We start from the raw sequence: 18,792 nt of genomic DNA, 5'->3' as shown, positions 1-18,792 counted from the left end.
TATTTGGCACTGACACCAGGAGAATATTCATAGGGGAGCCTTGAAGCTTATTTCAAATGTGCCTAAGTGAATGATTGTTAATGTCATGCTCTATCAAATAATCCCCAGAGGTCACTGTTCACCTTGCTGCGTTTACCTCACTCAATTTAAACTACTCCCTCTAATATTAATTTTTTTCGAGAAGGCCATGACACAACACACGCAGGAAAAGATGTTCAACATCACTGATCATCAGGGAAATGCAAATCAAAACCACAATGAGATATCACCTTACACCTGTCAGAATGGCTAGAATCAAAAAGACAACAAATAACAGTGTTGGCGAGGATGTAGAGAAAGAGGAACCCTCACGCACTGTTGGTGGGGATGTAAATTGGTGCAGCCAATGTGGAAGATGGTACGAAATTTCTCCCCCAAATATTAAAAATAGAAATATCATATGATTCAGTAATTTAGCTACTGGGTATTTACCCAAAGAAAATGAAAACACTAACTTGAAAGGATATATGCACCCCTGTGTTTATTGTAGCATTATTTGCAGTAGCCAAGATACGGAAGTAACTCAAGTGTCCATCCATAGATGAGTGGATAAGGAAGATGTGTGTGTGTGTGCGCATGTGTGTGTTTGCATGTGTGCGTGCATGTATATAGTTGTAGATATGTATTCATTCCATATATATTCCATTGATACAATATGTATATTTTATACATAATGGAATGTATTTAACAGAATATATAATAATGGACTGTCATACAGCCATAAAAAAGGACTAGATCTTGCCATTTGTGACAACGTGGATATACCTACAGGGTATTAAGCTAAGTGAAGTAAGTCAGATTGAAGAAAAAAATTGCAACATGATTCTACTCATGTGAAATCTAAAAAACAAATGCATTAACAAAAAGCAGAATCAGACCTATAAATAGAACAAACTGAGGGTTGCCAGAGGGAAGGGTGTAGGGAAATGGGCAAAGTGGATGAAGGGGAGAGAGAGATACAGGCTTCCAGTTATGGAAGGAATAAGTCACGGGACTAAAAGGCACAGCGTAGGGAATCTAGCCAATGATAGTGTGATAGTGTTGTAGTGTTGTAGTGTTGTATAGTGATAGATGGTAGACACACTTGCGGTGAGCATAGTGAAACATACAGAGAAGTCGAAGAAGTCAAATCCCTGTGTTTTACACCTGAAACTAATGTGACATTGTGTGTCAAGCATACTCAAATTTTGACATTTTACAAAAAAGCAAAGGCAGACATGAGTAATAAATCTTACTGACTGTATTCAGACTCAACTGTGAAAAACTGTCAGATTTGAAAACTGGTTTAAAAAAGAATTTTGTGATAAAATGTCTTTGACTTTGAAAGTATTTGCTAATAATTCCTGTGCCGATGATCATTCAATATTCTGAACACACTGTGATTCTTATGTAGATTATAATAACATCAGGATGTTTAAGCCCTTAGCTACATACCATTCAGATTCGACTTGGCCTGGGCTGATCTGTGTGTGAAATTTAAATCTGGTTCCTCAGCGTAATAACAACTACCCCTACCTTTTTTCACACACCAGGCTGACCAAATGAAATACAGCTCGCTGGCTTTCTCAGCTGCTCTAATAATTAGCACATCTCACAGTTTGAAACATTCCAGATTAGCCACATCTCTTCTCATTATCAGAGGGTGCTTTCTAAAAAAGCAAAAAATACTGATAAACTGAAACGAGTTTCTCATTTCAGGAATAGGAATGACATTTCTTGTTTTGAGCTTGTTTGGGAAAGTTTGTGAAATGTCACCACCTCTTATACTGCTATTTCCCCCACTTAGAAGTCACTTAATAGTTGAATATAACCCAAAGGAAGAAATTTACTGTTTGTGTACAAACCCTTAATTGGCTTAAAATCTTTGATTGCATGAAGACGATGAAAATGAGAAAACTCATGAATCCCTGTACTGTTTTCCCAGAGGATGCTTAGAGTCTGAGTCTTTTCACATCTTGCCCCAGACATTTTTACTCACTACAGTTTCTTTATACATCTCTGCTCTCGGCCTGTTTCCACTGTAGCACAATAAAATATGTCCCTGGAAACACTTGTATTAAACAGGGTAGCATAACTGCTACAACACACAACCCCCATAGCTCAGAGGCTTAACACAGTAGAAGGTTACTTCCAATCACATAACAGTTCAGTATAGAGTTGAACTGTTCAGTTTAAAGAGACTTTAATTTAGATAGCCTCTCTTAAGGACATTGGCATAGTTTGGCAGGCGGCCTTCCACATGGTGCTTCAAAGACCTTCCTTCTGTGGCTCTGATCACCTCGGCTCAGAGGTCCTCAGCCCTCTTCATCCAGCCAGCAGGTGGAGGAAGAGAGTGAGTGGAGGATTACTCAGGAGGAATTTACACCACACGTGGCTCGAACGTGGCTCGAACGTGGCATCCATGCTTCTTCCCACATTCCACCAGCCAGAACTCAGGCACAAGGCCACAACTGCAAGAAAGGCTAGGAAATGTAGGTTTGCTGTGTGACACACTAAATAGCCTTTCTTAAGGACATTGTCGTGTCATTGGTGGCACTGTCACCAAGAACATGCTGGGGTGCTAGAGTCCTACCAGTATAGTTCTAGCCATCAGGTCCATTCTGATTTCAATAAATTTTGTTTGTTGACCGAGGATCTAACACCACACATAATAAAATTAAGTAGGAAAATGAAACAAAATAAAGGTACAAATTCCATTTTGAAACACGATCCATTCATAAATTGTGAACTGCCTATATGGGTTTAATCCTGTATTTCCTACCTTGAATATGCCTAAGTCCATTTTCCAGGGCCCTTTGTTTGCTCTGTAGGAACATCCTCTCATATAATCCAAAGGTCCCTAGGGTCAAACAGCCAGGCAGCAGCTAAGAACAATGACATTAAATGCTCCCTCCTGGTTCACTTTCATGTGACCATCAAATGTACCACGGAATCCCCTAGATCACAGAGACAGCCAAAATCACTGTTTTCACCTTGTCCTCTGACTTTGTAGTCAGTTTTTCTCCTGCAGAGAGGCACAGCAGAGAGTACAGATCAATGGCCCAGAGTTCAATCATGTGCTTTACCTTACATTTTCACTTCCTTCTGATCAGGTGGTTTCCTGATGACTGAGATTACCTTCATGCTATTGGAAGAACCAATATTCGGGCGAGAGTTGAGATGATGGTTGCCTTCTTGGCAACATCTGCATTTCAATATCTGCATATTCATAGACTATCCTGAAGAGCAAAGACTTTGGTAGAGGCCTTGGTTGTGTTCAGAGTTGATGCGATCTATTAACAGCTTTCCTCTGCACAAGTACTCTGAAAACTTGTTCCTAACAAATTCTCTTATGAAAAAAGGAGTGAAAGTACTCTATGCAAAAAAGTACTTCAGAAGAACAATGTAGAAAAATGGTAGGGCAATAAACAAGAATACATTTGTGAGTATATTCTGTGTCAGACACTGTACAAAGCATTTTTTAAATCGTCGAATTTTCACAATGACTCTATGATACAGATACTATTATTCTCCAATTAAAAAAAATAAAATAGGGTCATAGAGACTACATTTCTTTTCAGAGTCCCAAAACCCCTTGTTCAAAACCAGGCAGGACCACCTTGCTGCAAAGCTTCTGACTCTGCTACACTATGCCTCTTTAAGATCTGTTCAAATTTGTTGTTGTTGTTGTTTTAACTCTAAAATGGCTCATTCTTAAACAAGTACCGCCAGAGGATAGCTCTTTGCAGTTAGCCTGATTTAAACCTATCGATCACTGATGCCCCAGGGTTTTCAGAGTATAGGTTGACCATCTGCCTCTTGGTGCCTAGGTTTCCATCTGGAGCAGCACTTGAGTGAAGTTGCATTGCAGACAGCCCTCGCAAGCTCTTCGAGGCACTATGCCGGTCGGTCCTTCCAGATATTCCGGGCGCTCAAGCAACCTCTGTCAGCACATGCCTTGTCTGACCTTCTCTCCAGGCTGGTGGAGGTGATTGGAGAACATGGAGATGAGATTCAGGTACCACCAAACTCATTCTCCTTCTCTCATATCAAAGATGAGGACTTAACGACTTTCTTTGAGCCTTCTTTTTCTCGCCAATTATCTCAGCCATGTGGGCATATACAATTTATTTTAAAAATTTCTGGATGTGAACTTTTATATTTACAAAAATCACTTCAGGGTGCCTGGGTGGCTCAGTCTGTTAAACGTGCAGCCCTTGATTTTGGCTCAGGTCATGATCTCACAGTTCATGGAATCCAGCCCCGCATCAGGCTCTGCATGGACAGTGGGAGCCTGCTTGGGATTCTCTCTCTCCCTGTCTCTCTCTGCCCCTCCCCTGCTAGCACTCTCTCTCTCTCTCTCTCAAAATGAATAAACTAAAAAAAATCACTTCAAGGCGCATTGTTCTAGAAATTCAGTGGATATTGTTTTATTGAGCCAACAACTGAAAATCCCCTGGTGACTCCTTGGTTGTTTTTGTTGTTAGTTTTAGTTGACTGGGAATTGGGGAATTATTTGCACTGTTTTTTCCTTTTGCCACCAGCCCCTAGGCTGGCAAAGGACAAAACCAGGATGCTGTTGTGCAGTCTCCCCACCCAGAGAAGGGATCTCCATCATATCTAAGCAGAACACTACCCCTCTCTGTATAACTAACCCTCAGTACACTGAGAAGAGCTGAAGAAGTAATGGAGAGAATAGATGCCACAAGAAGACCCTGTACATAGATCCCAGGCACTGGGGTGCGTTACAAGCATCACAAGGGCATTAAGCTCTGTAGCTTGGGCCAAGCCTTTCTTCCCCTTCTTTTCCATCAGAAAAGTTACTACACCCCAGGAGACTAACACACGTGTGAACTCCAGCCTCTTTTCCTCTTTCTGGACATTAGATGTGCTCTTCAAAATGTCACTGATGCACAGATCTTCTCATATCTCAGCTCTTAATTTCTGGCTCAGATATTGACATTCTGTATTTCAAATGTCCACCATTCCCCTCATCAAGGGGCAACGATTGCCACCTTAGCCTTTGCTTCTCCCTGCTGGATTTAGAATGAGATTGACATGTTGAGGACGTCAGATCTAGGGAAATAAATCTTGGTGATTACCTGCTAACTGCTAAACCATCTGAATTTCCTAAGTGGCCGTTAAATTTTGTTTTTAGACTCGGTAAGTTAAAGTAGCATAGATTGTCTAGCACTCAATGATATTAAAATTAGATTTGAATAAAGTTTGTGTTAATTAAATTTATCTTCAGGAAGGGAACAGTAGTTTTAAGCAGTACAAAATGTTATCTTTGCATGTCTGGCAGGGTTACGTAATGGAAGCACTCCTTACATTGGAAGCTGCTGTGGATAACTTGTCTGACTGCTTGAGGAACAGCGATCTCTTAACGGTATTATCTCGGTGAGAAGAAGCTTAATGACTTTTGAAATCAAATATGCTGGACTTAATATTTGAGACATGCCTGGACCTTGGGCAAAATCCAAAGAACAAATCTAGTTTTTGAAGTATGACATTTTCTTTAGTTTAAAAAAAAAAAAGAAATTATAACACATACAGACACATGTTATATAAGTAGTTTTACACATCAGAAAGAGAAGAAATGATAGTTCTAAATAATACAAATAGTAATCCTTTCTCATTTTCTTTTTTAAGACTTTGAGTACTTTTTCAAATTTTATATAATAATTATCCTGTTTATTTCATTGTAAACAGAAACCAAAACTACTTATTTTTTTGAATGAATATATATACAACTCATCTGAACTATCACTAAAAACAGCTGGGATTAATGTCGATTTTATGTGAATATATTCCTATCTTAGGATCTTCCTTTTTTATTTTTATTCCTTTTGCTCCTGCCAATGTTTAATTACCCATTTCAAATCATTCACAATTCTGTATTCTGTTTATATAATTGAGCTCATTTTGCTTGAAATTGAGTCAGTGATGTTATCATAAATCACACTGAGCCTTGTTTCACTTTTAAGTTGGACATTTTTTATGGATAGGTAATTTTAGTATGATTACTAACATCATACATATTTTTCTATATAAACCTACAGATTTATCTCAATCAGTAAGAATTTAGCAGGAATGTTGATAAAGAGTTTTATCTTTTCAGCCTGAAATAGGCTTAGAGATAATTTCTCATAGATTTTTTAGAAGTGTAAAAATATTCCTTTGATGCAGTTACTTTTTTCTTTCTAGATAACATCCTTTCCATTTCTGTTCTCCTTATCAGTCAGTTAATAGAATACTAAACTTTGTGCCTATCAGGTACACTTTATTTCTAAATTACTTCTGCCCAAATTCAAACAAAAATATACGTGAAAGATCAGTAAACTTTACCACCAACCCCTCTTGTTTAGCCTTTCAATATGTATAAGTAGGTATTACGTTTTGTTGTGGTTTTGTTGGTAAGGGTTCTCATTGCTTGTTTTTGTTTTTTTCATAGCTTAAGTTTAGGAATAAGGAAATTTATTACTTTAAGTTTAAGAGTATGGGTGGGGGGGGGGGGGAAGAATAGATAGTGTTTCCAAAGAATGATTTCCCTCCCTTATAGTTTGTCAGTGGATCTTAAAAGGACTGGCTCTTCACTGAAGCGTGTTGGCTTTCTATTGAACTTTTTTATTTTTATACCCAGCTCTTCATCACCAGATTTAAGCTCTAGCACTAAACTAACAGCAAGCAGAAAGAGCACAGGACAACTAAATGTGAACCCGGGGACAGCCGGTGGCAATACAGCAACCGCAGAACGGAGCCGGCATCAAAGAAGCTTTTCTGTGCCCAAGAAGTTTGGTGTTGTCGACCGATCCTCAGACCCACCCAGGAGTGCCACACTGGACAGAATCCAGGCTTGTACCCAACAAGGCCTCTCCTCAAAAACCAGAAGCTCATCCTCCTTGAAGGACAGCCTCTCAGACCCATCACACATAAACCATCCAACAAACCTACTGGCCACCATCTTTTGGGTCACAGTGGCTTTGATGGAATCTGATTTTGAGTTTGAATACCTAATGGCCTTAAGGCTGTTGAATAGACTACTGGCTCACATGCCACTTGATAAAGCTGAGAACCGAGAAAAACTTGAGAAACTCCAAGGGCAGCTCAAGTGGTCAGACTTCTCAGGGTTGCAGCAGCTACTGCTGAAGGGATTCACCTCCCTCACCACCACTGACCTTACCCTGCAGCTTTTCAGTTTGCTGACACCAGTATCCAAAGTATCCATGGTGGATTCATCCCAAGCCATTGGTAAAGCCAATATCCCTCATTCTCTTGCACAGTTCTGATGGTTGTTGTGTTTATGTTTGGTGTAATAAGATAATGGGCTTAGTACATTTAACAATTCTGTTTAGAAATGGTTGTTGGGGACTAGTTTGTCATTTATTCCAAAATTACACATAATGTAAATCTTAAAATTATTTACATTGTAGAAGGCATTTTTAAGGCAATAGCATAAAAGGTACAGAAGTAATGTATATATATATTAATACATATTAATATATATTAATATGTATTAATTATTTCTTCATGCTTTCTAGATCAAATTGCGTATACAGTTTATTCCATTTTTCTTGTACAGATAAGCATTTTTTCTCTTTTTTCTTAACTCCTAAATCTTTTTCTTCTTAGCCTTTTTCTCCCTCTTGAAAATTCTCTTGATTCCCTCTTGTTTTGAATTAAGCCAAATCACCAGCTGTATTTTTCATATTATGACATGTGACCCAGACTTCTTTTCATGAAGGTATAGCTTAACACAGTAGTACTAAGCCATTACTTACCATTTTAAAGAGTCTTCTTTTACTGCATTACATGGGAAAGACTTAAATTGGTTGGCTTACATCCTCTCAAACAAGCTTTTCTTAAAATATGCTTTCTGATAAAAGTTTCAAACTAGTGTTTTTGTTCGTCTTAATCTGCTTTTAAAAATCTGTGCCAGTCATCCTGATTCACAAACAGTACATAGCAAGACAGTCACCGTGTCTCAGAATTACAAATCTACTTCAGTGCCTCCTCTGTAACTGGTGTCATTGTTGTTGTATGCTTTTTCCCTGGATTTTGTGTTCAAAAGACTGCTTCTGCATCCCCTCAGAATAAAATCTGCAATATTCCTTCCCACTGTTAACAGTTAAAATGTACCATATTCAGCTGTCTCCACTGCATCTTCCCCGATCCAGGGTTTCCACTGAACGTGTTGTGTCTCCTGCCCCAGCTGATTCAGCATTTTGAAAATCCCAATCAGTTCTGCAAGGATATAGCCGAAAGGATTGCGCAGGTATGATTTCTGGTTCCACACTCAAGTGGGTCGATATGGGCCTTCAGGAAGGTCCAACGCGGAACAGCAATCACCCAGAGAGGGAAATGAGTTTCCCAAAACCTGAGAATAATGATTGAGATTGCTAGTAATTGACGTCTCTGAGTAGCTGATGCACATTGTCTTTTGGTTTCATTATTGAGAAGACAGGTGGAAAGAATTTGTGAAAATCATATTAGCTAATTACTGAGATAAGTGCTTTTGCAGCTTACCAAAATATATATATATATATATATATATATATATGATATATATATATATATCAATGTGCTTTCCAGATTCCAGAGCAAAATTGCAAACCTATCTTTTGGCACAATTGCTAACACATCTCCCTATTTATCAGGCAATTTTATCCCTAATTGATTCTCTTCTTTTAAAGGTGTGTTTGGAAGAGAAGAACCCCAAACTTTCCAATCTTGCGCATGTCATGACCCTTTATAAAACACACAGCTACACGAGGGACTGTGCCACATGGGTCAACGTGGTCTGCCGATACCTTCATGAAGCATATGCTGACATCACCTTGAATATGGTGACCTACCTGGCAGAGGTAAACTCTTCATTAGGGACAAACCTATTATCGTTTCCATGGCTAAAATATTTATATGGAATGGATAATAATCTCTTAATTTCATTTACTGAGTGCCTATTATATATTATCATAGATGCTATATGGAATCTTTTTAAATCTTCACGGCAAGCCACTGATGCAGATTCTATTATAACAAAGAATCTGAGGCCCAACCAGGTTAAATAATCTGCCATATGTTTAAAGCCAGCCTTTGAACTGAGGTATAACCCACCTCAAAATCTTAAAATCCTTCTTTTTACTATAGTAATACGTGTCAGAACGTTCCAAAAATGGAGAAATGTTATCTTAATTACCCCAGGTGTTCATATGCTATTTAAGGAGTTACTATGTGGCTTGATATATTTAATGGTTGTTGGCTCTGAACCAATTACCCAGCATATATTTTGAAGTAAACTTTTTATCTTCCTTTTTAAGTTTGTTTTTAAAACCGGAATGGGATTCTTTTGTGCCCATAGAAATGTGTTTCTAGCACACTTGTTCCAAGCCCCTGTTGTCCATTGGTGCTGGAAATACACAGCAAATGAAATGTATTCTGTGCAGCACCTCCAGTCACCCACTAGCTTAACCCACTAGGTCACGAAACCCATGAGGCAAGTGGTCACTGACAGCCACCTCGGGTTAGCATGTTCACTATTGCTTTTGTTTGAGGGATATGCATGCATACGTCTTGCCAGGGCCTTTTTGGAAGTGATGAGGACGGTACCTTCAAACTTTTCTTTCAGATACGTCAACAGTGTAGGGTGCAGATAAGTTACAGAATCAATCATTGTCTGAAAGGTTCCGTAAGACTGAACCTGAACCTAGAAGAGAGTCCTTGCCCCCTCCATCTGCGTTGACAGTTGGTCCTGCAGGATTTTGATTTGCAGTCTGGGTCAGCAATGTGTGAGCTGTATTCAGAATGTCAACACCCCAAAGAGCCTCTCTTATATGCCACCCTGCTGCTTTTGACAATCACCTTGGTGACACCTGCCCCACAAGAGCCGCTAAGAAAACACACACGTACCGGAATAAATGACGCAAATGCCCTGCTTACAGACGATGCCTGTTTTAAAACAAAGTGAAGTGTAAGTTAGCAAGGAGGCAAGACTTGTTTAGATCACTAGACAGAGTCAGTCAGAGAAAGACAAATTTCATATGATTTCACTCATATGTGGAATTTAAGAAACAAAACAGATGAACATAGGGGAAGGGAGAGGGAGGCAAACCATAAGAGACTCTTAACTACAGAGAACAAACTGAGGGTTCCTGGAGGGGAGGTGGGTGGGGGCTGGGCTAAATGGGTGATGGGCATTAAGGAGGGCATTTGTTGGGTTGAGCACTGGGTGTTACATGTAAGTGATGAATCACTGAATTCATTGTTAGCTACGCATTAACTAACTTGAATTTAAATTTTTTTAAATAAATCAATAGAAAAAGGAAAAAATAAAATGTAGAATTTAAAAAGCTTCGCAAATACAAACGGGATGTGGCATATACATACGTACATATTATTCGGACTTAAAAAGGAATGAAGCACTGACACAGGCTGCCATACGGATGAACCTTGACAACTTTATGCTAAGTGACATAAGCCAGACACATTAAGTAAAAATATTATTGGATTCCACTTGTACAAGGTGCACAGAATAAGCAAATCTACAGAGACAGAAAGTAGACTAGTGGTTACCCAGGGCTGGGGGCAGGGGGTGATGGAGAGTTAGTGTTTTACAGTTAGCAGAGTGTTTATTTGGGATGATGAACAAATTCTGGAAATAAATAGTGGCAGTGGTCACACAACAATGTGAATGCACTTTATGCCACTGAATTATACACTTAAAAATGGTCAAAATGGTAACTTTATATTATATATATATGTTATATACATATGTGTTATATATATGTTATATATTTTTTTTTCACTGTGAAAATAAATAAATGAAATAAATAAGTGAAAATAAATAAATAAATAAATAAATAAATAAGAATAGATTACCTAATTTGTTCCATTCAGGCTTTGTCACAAATTGTCACTACAGATTTTGTTATCAACTTAATTTCCCACCATGCATAAGATATACTAACTCCTATTTCAAGTACGCACAGGCACATATGTATAATTATAGATCGCTGTGGTCAGGATTGCCAGTGAATCCGTTCTGTTCACTTAACAGTAATTTTGTGTGTATTTACATGTGTTGACATAGCTCACATAGTGTCATTTTCAACAACTGTGGGATTCTAACAGGTTAAGATAACACAATTTGCTAAAACATCTCCTCTTTTGCTTATATTCATAACTTTTTTCTATTACAAGTGGTTCTTTTATGTAGACTTCTTATCAGATAATATTCAGGTTATTTCTTCCGGTGGCACTTCCCAAAGTTACTATCCAGGTGAAGGAATACACAAATGTAGTTGTACACATTTGGGAAATTGGTCTCACAGACACTTTCCCAGTTTACGATACTGTCAACAACGTATAAATGTGTTTTCCCATATCCTCACTATATTTTATTACTCTATTCCTGTTTTCAACCTAATATTTTTATTGGTACTTGAAAATTATTCTCTTTATGTATTTCCTTTCTAGGAATATATTTCATTTTTCCACACAATAGATCTGTATAATTGCCCATTTCGTCCTACATTAACTGCTCAGTTATTTCTTTTGACCACTTTTGATGTGAAATTTCAGCATATATTTGGATCCTTTCTACAGTTCTTTATTTAGAATAGTAATCTTTTATCCTGATAAACGTCACTTAGATTTTCTCATTAGTTTGCTTTCCTTTTTGAAAATATTGTTGATATCGTAGTATATGTCCATGAAAGAAAGTTTCGTAGGTACAGAAAAGAGGGGGAAGAGAACAGGTGGAGGAGGTGAAGTAAAGAAAAATCATCCAAAATAATTACATTATCTAGAGATTTCTTTCCTTTGTTAAAAAACACACACCCATTCACATTGATTTCAGCACCATCTATCACACAGAAATTGTATATCCTTCCTCTTTCAATTAATATTATCTTATATCCTTTACCATCTTTAAAAATGCCATTCTATTGATGATATGATATTTTATCATGCAATTTACCATAATTTATGTATCCATTTCCCTAGTGTTCAGCATTTATATTACTTACAGAGCTATTTTGTTTAGTTTTTCTTGTGAGTTTCTTACCATCATAAAAAACACCTTAGTAAAATCTCATATATAAATCTTTATGTCTATCTCTAGGTTTGGAAAAGTTCCTAGAAGTACATAACTAGTTCAAAAGACATAAATTGTTCTTAGTACTCTGGATGTCAATTGCCAAATCATCCAAGTTACATTTCCACACTGATGTTACATTTCCATCTTATATCCTCACCCATACCGACTATAATCACTTGCTAAACTTTGCCAGTTTGATAACCAATAACTTGTGTCTTTTGTTTTAATATATAATTTTCAATAATTGGTGGTATTCGATGCTTTCCTTTTGAGGTTTATTTTGTTGTATTTCATTTGTAAATGTGGTATTTATATATTCAAACCTGCTTACATTGCCTCTAATGATAACCTTATTCCTTCAGTAGTTAGGATTTTCTTTTCCTTCCTAAGGAAACGTGCAATCTTAAAGGTGTTGGGAAGCATCGGTGCTTGTGCATGAAAAGGCTGGAGTCTCACTGACTGACCTGTGCCTTGCCTCCCACAGCTGCTGGAGAAGGGTCTCCCAAGCATGCAGCAGCCCCTCCTCCAGGTGATCTACAGTCTGCTCAGCTACATGGATCTGTCAGTCGTGCCTGTAAAGCAGTTTAATGTGGAAGTTCTGAAGACCATTGAAAAATATGTCCAAGTGAGTATTTGGATACTTCACTTAAGAGCTATGATGTTTCCAGAGAGTCATCCCAGAAAGACTGAAGCTTCGCTTGTAGCTTATCCTTGGCTGTAGAACTGTATGGGCGCCAGGCTGCACATTCATGCGTTGATATCCCTAACGCCCTGAGAGCAGTCAGGTGTGGTGGCCAACCACACTGCGAGTGACCTACTGAGGAGAAAGACAGGACCAAGCTGAGGCATTTCTGAGCCCCTCAGAGGACACAGTTCTGCCTCTTGGGGCTCGCAGGCTGGGTACTGAAAGCAGGTACCTGGCTGGGAGGGCCCAGCAGGGTTGTATTTGTGGTTTCCTATTTCAAAGAAGGAGAAGGAACCTAGGGCAGGTGTTTCAACATACAAAGGGTTAATTCAGGGATTAAAATTGTCACTTGAGAGTTGAGGACAGTAAGGTTAAGCAACCTGCATGAATGTATTTGAAAATACTACAACAAACAAACACAGGAGTGTACCTGTTGAGTTGCAGAGTTCAAGGGCAGATGCTAGGTTCTATCTGGTTGAACTCATTGGCAAAGCCATACAGTGTCAATGTTAGACGTTTTTACCCCATCATCACTTGAACACCACGTTGCTTGCGGAAATTATTTAATGCTAAAAATGACTTCCAAGCCTTTTTTATTGTCCGTGTTTTAAGTGGCATTTCTCCGAAAGTAGTCGTGCACTTGGTAGGCATTCAGTAACACTTTCTCACTTCACAGCAGTCCTGAGGGCCAGGTGTCCAGTTCCTATTTGTCTACAAACCCCTTGCCCCTAGTGCAAAGAAAGAATTGTTTTACTAGACTGCCTATTCTAACTAACTCAGGACTGTGGGCTATCTCTGTTATTCGATATCTTATCTTGAATGGGGACTGATTTCACATTCAAATCATGACCTCCCATTGTGCAGAATTTAAGAGGGAAGGAAATATGTTTTATTTCATGTGCTCTTATTCCACAGGCTAGGTAAATAATAATAATAACTTTTATCAAGTTCGCTTATCTGTGCTCAATATTTTTATGGGAGAAGCCCATCAGCCTGCCTGGGGCCTGTCAGGGAGACAAAGATCGAAAAACAAAGTGAGTCTCACAGAAAGAGTAGGCATGTGATAAGCCAATAAGGAGAGGAAGGGCGTTCCAGGACAACGGAACAAGGAAAGAGCTTGCCTGGTATGAGGAACTCCAAGGTTAGCGGGGGGGGGGGGGGGGGGGGGGGGGGGAGAGGTTACTTCTGTAGGCTGTGCTCAACGTGTGTGGACTACACACTGCCCACCAGAGGGAGCCCTTGGAGGAGTTTAGGCAGGGAAGCAGCATGGTCTGAAAAGTTCTAGAAAGATCACTGTAGCTGGGGTGGGTATGCTGGACTTCAATAGCGGCTGCAAGTAGGGAGACCAATTAAGAGGCCACTGAAATAGGAGAACGACCAAGGAAGACAGAGACTGGAGGTGGGGAGAATGTTGAGAGTGAGTGGCCAGTAGCATAAATGCATTGGGTTTGTTTTTTTTATTCGTACCAAAGAGCCACCTCATTGACCAAAATGGTACCTTGTACTTTTAAACTTCTATTTATTTGAATATGGACAAAATTTGGTATTTTCTTATTTGCTTGTTTCCTAAATGTATCTTCTCATCTGTACCCATTTTTTACGTCCTTTGCCTTTTACATATGATGGAACTTCCTGCACTATTTTAAATCTGTGAATTCTGACTGATCATAAGAAGTTTCAGTAGCTGGGGGTTGATGCATTTTTAAAAATAAAATTGTTTTTAACCATTGAATGTTTTATTCCCGTCAGAGTGTTCACTGGAGAGAAGCTTTGAATATCCTGAAGCTGGTGGTTTCTCGATCTGCCAGTCTAGTTTTGCCTTCCTACCAGCACAGTGACCTCTCAAAGATAGAAATACATCGAGTGTGGACCAGTGCTTCTAAGGAATTACCTGGAAAAACCCTAGACTTCCACTTTGATATTTCAGAGGTATGTTATCTGTTTCTGTAAATTTCAGCAGCGAGAACAGGTGACAAAGGTCAAAACTAGTTGTCTGGGGAAGGAGAGACTTATTTTACATTTACTTCAAAGTAAGTTTTCTAAGGCCTGCATTAGGTTCTGGTTTTTAGGAACACAGTGAATGTCGTATTCCTTGGGACTCCAATTGGCAGCTTTTAAAAATAGAAACTAGCCTCAGCTATATAAAAATGATTTTTTGAAAGAGATAACTTTAAAATAGAATGACCATAAGCATTTTAGGGGCGCCTGGGTGGCTCAGTCGGTTGAGCATCCGACTTCGGCTCAGGTGGTGATCTCGCAGCTCATGAGTTCGAGCTCCGTGTCTGGCTCTGTGCTGACAGCTCAGAGCCTGGAGCCTGCTTCGGATTCTGTATCTCCCTCCTTCTCTGCCCGTCCTCTGCTCCCACTCTGTCTCCCTGTCTGTCTGTCTCTCTCTCTCTCTCTGTCTCTTTCTCTCAAAAATAAAATAACATTTAAAAAAATTTTTTAAAGAATGATCATAAGCATTTTAAAGCCTGACCTCATTTCTTTATCTGACAGGTATCATGTCCTATCTTTAAATCCACAACTTTGCTCCCTGACCTCCCAGCCAGACCAGCAAATGACTGAGATTTAAAGAGATACAGAATCTGTCTTTACGGTTGTTTCCCCAAGTGACATGACTTTTTAGACCAGTAAAATGATCCGTATTCTTGCCTCAAGGGAGTGGGAAGGAAGGAGAAAGGGGACTAGTGAACCAAGCCAAGGAATTGGGAAGAAAAGAGAGGTTGGGGGGCACCTGAGTGGCTCAGTCAGTTAAGATCTGACCTCACCTCAGGTCATGACCTCGAGGTTTTGTGAGTTTGAACCCCGCATTGGGCTCTCTGCTGTCAGCGCAGAGCCTGCTTTGGGTCCTCTGTCCCCCTCTCCCTCCGTCCGTCCCCTGCTCACTCGTACGTGCTCTCTCTTGCTCTTTCTCTCTCAAAAATAAATAAGCATTAAATTTTTAAAAAGAAAAAGAAAAGAGAGGGTGGAAGGTAGTCAGATCTGCCTGCTGCTCTGAGAATGGACATTTGGGAAGCCTGTACCAACTCTAAGATGCACAAATACTTTGCTCTCCTGTCTCGCTTACCCCGTGACCCATAAGCCCACCAAAGCAGAAACTATACTCTGTCCATTTTGTAACCAGGGTCTGGTACAGAGTCTGGTGCATTACAGGTACTTAACAAACATTCTTCAACACTGCTGAATGAGTAAGTCCACTGAAAGAATAAACTAGATCTGCTTGTGTGAAACTTACTTGCTCTATTAAGTAGGTAGGTTGTAGTCAGCTTGGGTTTTTTCACACCGTGATCTCAGTGACCTTCTATCATTTCAGTATCCAGGTTAAGATACTCTTTTGCTGCTATTGTGATACCTGCATCTATAGTTCGTGGGTCTGATATTAAGGTATCCAATCAATAATTTTTTCCATTTGTAACATTCCTTTTTCACATTGCTGGAGGGGAAAGCTACTTTTATTCTTTGGAGTTTGTTCTGTTCCAAAGGGGTACAGAAAGCATGCAGCCACTGGGCTGCACGCCCCAGGGACGGAGCTGCTCCAGAATAAAGAGCCTGGAGAACCAGATGGAGACTTTCCAGCTGGTGTCTACCACCTCTGAGGGTAGGCCCACAAATGGGATTCTGCAGCCCCACTGGGGCTCAAGTTTGGGTGGTGCTGCCTACCCAGCTGCCACCCGGCCGTGTGTGAAATGAACTCTCAGGAAGTGAAATTTCCAAAGCGTTGCCCGAGTACCTGGCCCTGAACTCATTCATTTAAATAACTGAAAAGATATAATCACTCTAAGTAGATTTTAAATAACTGAGAGTATATAGAGATTGGTGACCAAAGGTTGGGAAGACGGGAAGGAATTTTGGCCTCTTGTTAGAATGATAAGAAATTCTTTTAAGCTTAATCTGAAAACTATTTGCTTTCCTGAATGTTTTGCTTCTGACCTTTACCAGTGGTTTAAGAACAAGCAATTGGATTTGTTTTCAGCTGCTAAAGAGGGTGGGAAAATGTTAACGATGTAAAATGATTTAGAATGTATATTTGAACGTGGGGCACCTGGTGGCTCAGTCGGTTAAGCATCTGACTCTTGATTTCAACTCCGGTCATGATTTCATGGTTCATGAAATCGAGCCCCACATCAGGCTCTGTGCTGATAGTGCGGAGCCTGCTTGGGATTCTCTCTCTCTCCCTACCCCTCCTGTGCTCACTCTTTCTTTCTTTCTGTCTCTCTCTCTCAATATAAATAAATAAACTTAAAAAAAATCAGAATGTGTATTTGAACATCAGGAAAATGAGCCTACCTGTAACACTGAACTTCTCTAAGGTTTAATCAAATAGGCAATGTTTGGTTGCTGCTGGGTGAAGCGATCCCATATTCCACAGAACTATTGAACAGATAGAAGAGTGAGATTTTGTATTCTCTTCTGTCAAGACGCCAATCATCGGGAGGCGATACGATGAGCTGCAGAACGCTTCTGGGCGCGATGGGAAGCCCAGGGCGATGGCCGTCACCAGGAGCACATCCTCTACCTCATCGGGCTCCAACTCCAATGTCCTTGTTCCTGTTAGCTGGAAAAGGCCCCAGTATTCTCAGGTATAGAATCCTAGTCCCCGGGATTGGAAGAGAGAGCTCAGGGAGACCTCTCGAGCCCAACTGCCCATGTGATCCCGGGTTTCTCCATCACCATCCTGGCATTGCCCACGTAGGCATCAACACTTCAGTGATGAGTATCCCGTGGCACCCCAAGGGACCCTGTCTTATCTTGGAACAGCTCATTTCATTGAGTTGAAGTCTGACATTTGCCACTGCTACCCATTGGTCCTAGCTCTCTTTAGACTTAGGAAATGAAATCTGATCGCTCACCTTCAGAGAGATAAAGAAACCCTCTCCCCTCTACCACTCATTCCAGTGGGTTCTCTTTTCTCCAAAGACTATATCCTTAGTTCTCCCAACCAGTTCTATACGATAGGGCTTCATAAGAATGCAGAATCTGCCCTTCCGGTTGCTTCCTCAAGCCACGCTGCTTTTTATTTTATTGTTTGAAGTTTTTTTTTAATATAATTTACTGTCAAATTGGCTAACATACAGTGTATACGGTGTGCCCTTGGTTTGGGAGGTAGATACGTAAGCGATGAACCACGGGAATCTACCCACACTGCTTTTTAGACCAGTAAAATGATCTAAATTCTTACCTTGATGGAGAGGGGAAGGGAAAGGGAAGGGACTAGTGAGTGAAGCTAAGGAATCAGAAAGGAAAAAGAGGGTGGAAAGTAGTCAGACTTTCTGCTGCTCTGTGAATGAATACTGGGGACGCCTGTACTTTCTCTAAAAGGTGCAAACACTTTGCATTCCAGTCGCCATTCTGACTGCTGTCCCCTAAGCATGCACTCCAGTGGTCTCCATGGACAGTCTGAGCTATGTGGAGCAGAACCGGCCGCTGGATCTCTCTGTAGTTCTCTCTCTGTAGATCTCTCTGTTAGTACAGCCTAAGACCGTATTTGCTCAATGGGCAACTGCATTAATGTCATCAGGCTTGCCATCGAGTAAAACTTCTGCATTATTCAGACCTCTTTGGTGACATTAATCACCTTAAGTGGAAAAGGAATTTATTAACTCTCATGGCTTGGCTTCAAGCACAGCTGGATTCTAGTACACAAAATGAGGAACTGGGTCCTTAGACTCCCTCTGCCCTTCTCACTGTCCTCGCCTTCCCTTCCCAGTCTTGGCCCTCCTTTCCTCTCCGGTGATTTCATTCTGAGGCAGACTCTTCTCTTATGAAGCACCAAAAACTTCGAGCAGCTCCAGATTTATATGGTCTTTGGCTCCGATGATTTCAGGTCAAAGGCATTCCCTTCCCAACATCTGAAGCAATTCTAGAAGGACTCTTGCTGCACGTGTGAGGGAGGCAAAGCCCCACAGTGGGAGAGGAGCTGTTTCTGAGATAAAAAGAGGGACCGTATTACTGGAAGAAGGCCAAATGGGTGGGCGCTGAGCAGAGAACA

General features: G+C 40.2%; 1 protein-coding gene across 8 annotated transcripts in view; it reads left to right on the top strand.

The window, feature by feature from the left end:
* The window catches only part of FRY (FRY microtubule binding protein), a 463,051-nt gene that overhangs the window by 397,341 nt on the left and 46,918 nt on the right, over window positions 1–18,792 (top strand). For all 8 annotated transcript variants that reach the window (XM_086714061.1, XM_086714067.1, XM_086714035.1 and 5 more), the window contains 8 exons: window positions 3,849–4,036; window positions 5,324–5,418; window positions 6,662–7,269; window positions 8,196–8,293; window positions 8,712–8,882; window positions 12,600–12,740; window positions 14,550–14,729; window positions 17,222–17,383. In XM_086714061.1, the coding sequence (XP_086570187.1) occupies window positions 3,849–4,036; window positions 5,324–5,418; window positions 6,662–7,269; window positions 8,196–8,293; window positions 8,712–8,882; window positions 12,600–12,740; window positions 14,550–14,729; window positions 17,222–17,383 (1,643 nt within the window). The remainder of the gene's footprint in view (window positions 1–3,848; window positions 4,037–5,323; window positions 5,419–6,661; window positions 7,270–8,195; window positions 8,294–8,711; window positions 8,883–12,599; window positions 12,741–14,549; window positions 14,730–17,221; window positions 17,384–18,792) is intronic.

The sequence above is a fragment of the Puma concolor genome, chromosome A1 (assembly GCF_028749965.1).
Source record: "Puma concolor isolate L17-30 chromosome A1, mPumCon1.1.hap2, whole genome shotgun sequence".
Taxonomy (NCBI): domain Eukaryota; kingdom Metazoa; phylum Chordata; class Mammalia; order Carnivora; family Felidae; genus Puma; species Puma concolor.
Note: the sequence above shows the minus strand (reverse complement) of the source record. Positions and strands in the feature narration are given on the sequence as shown.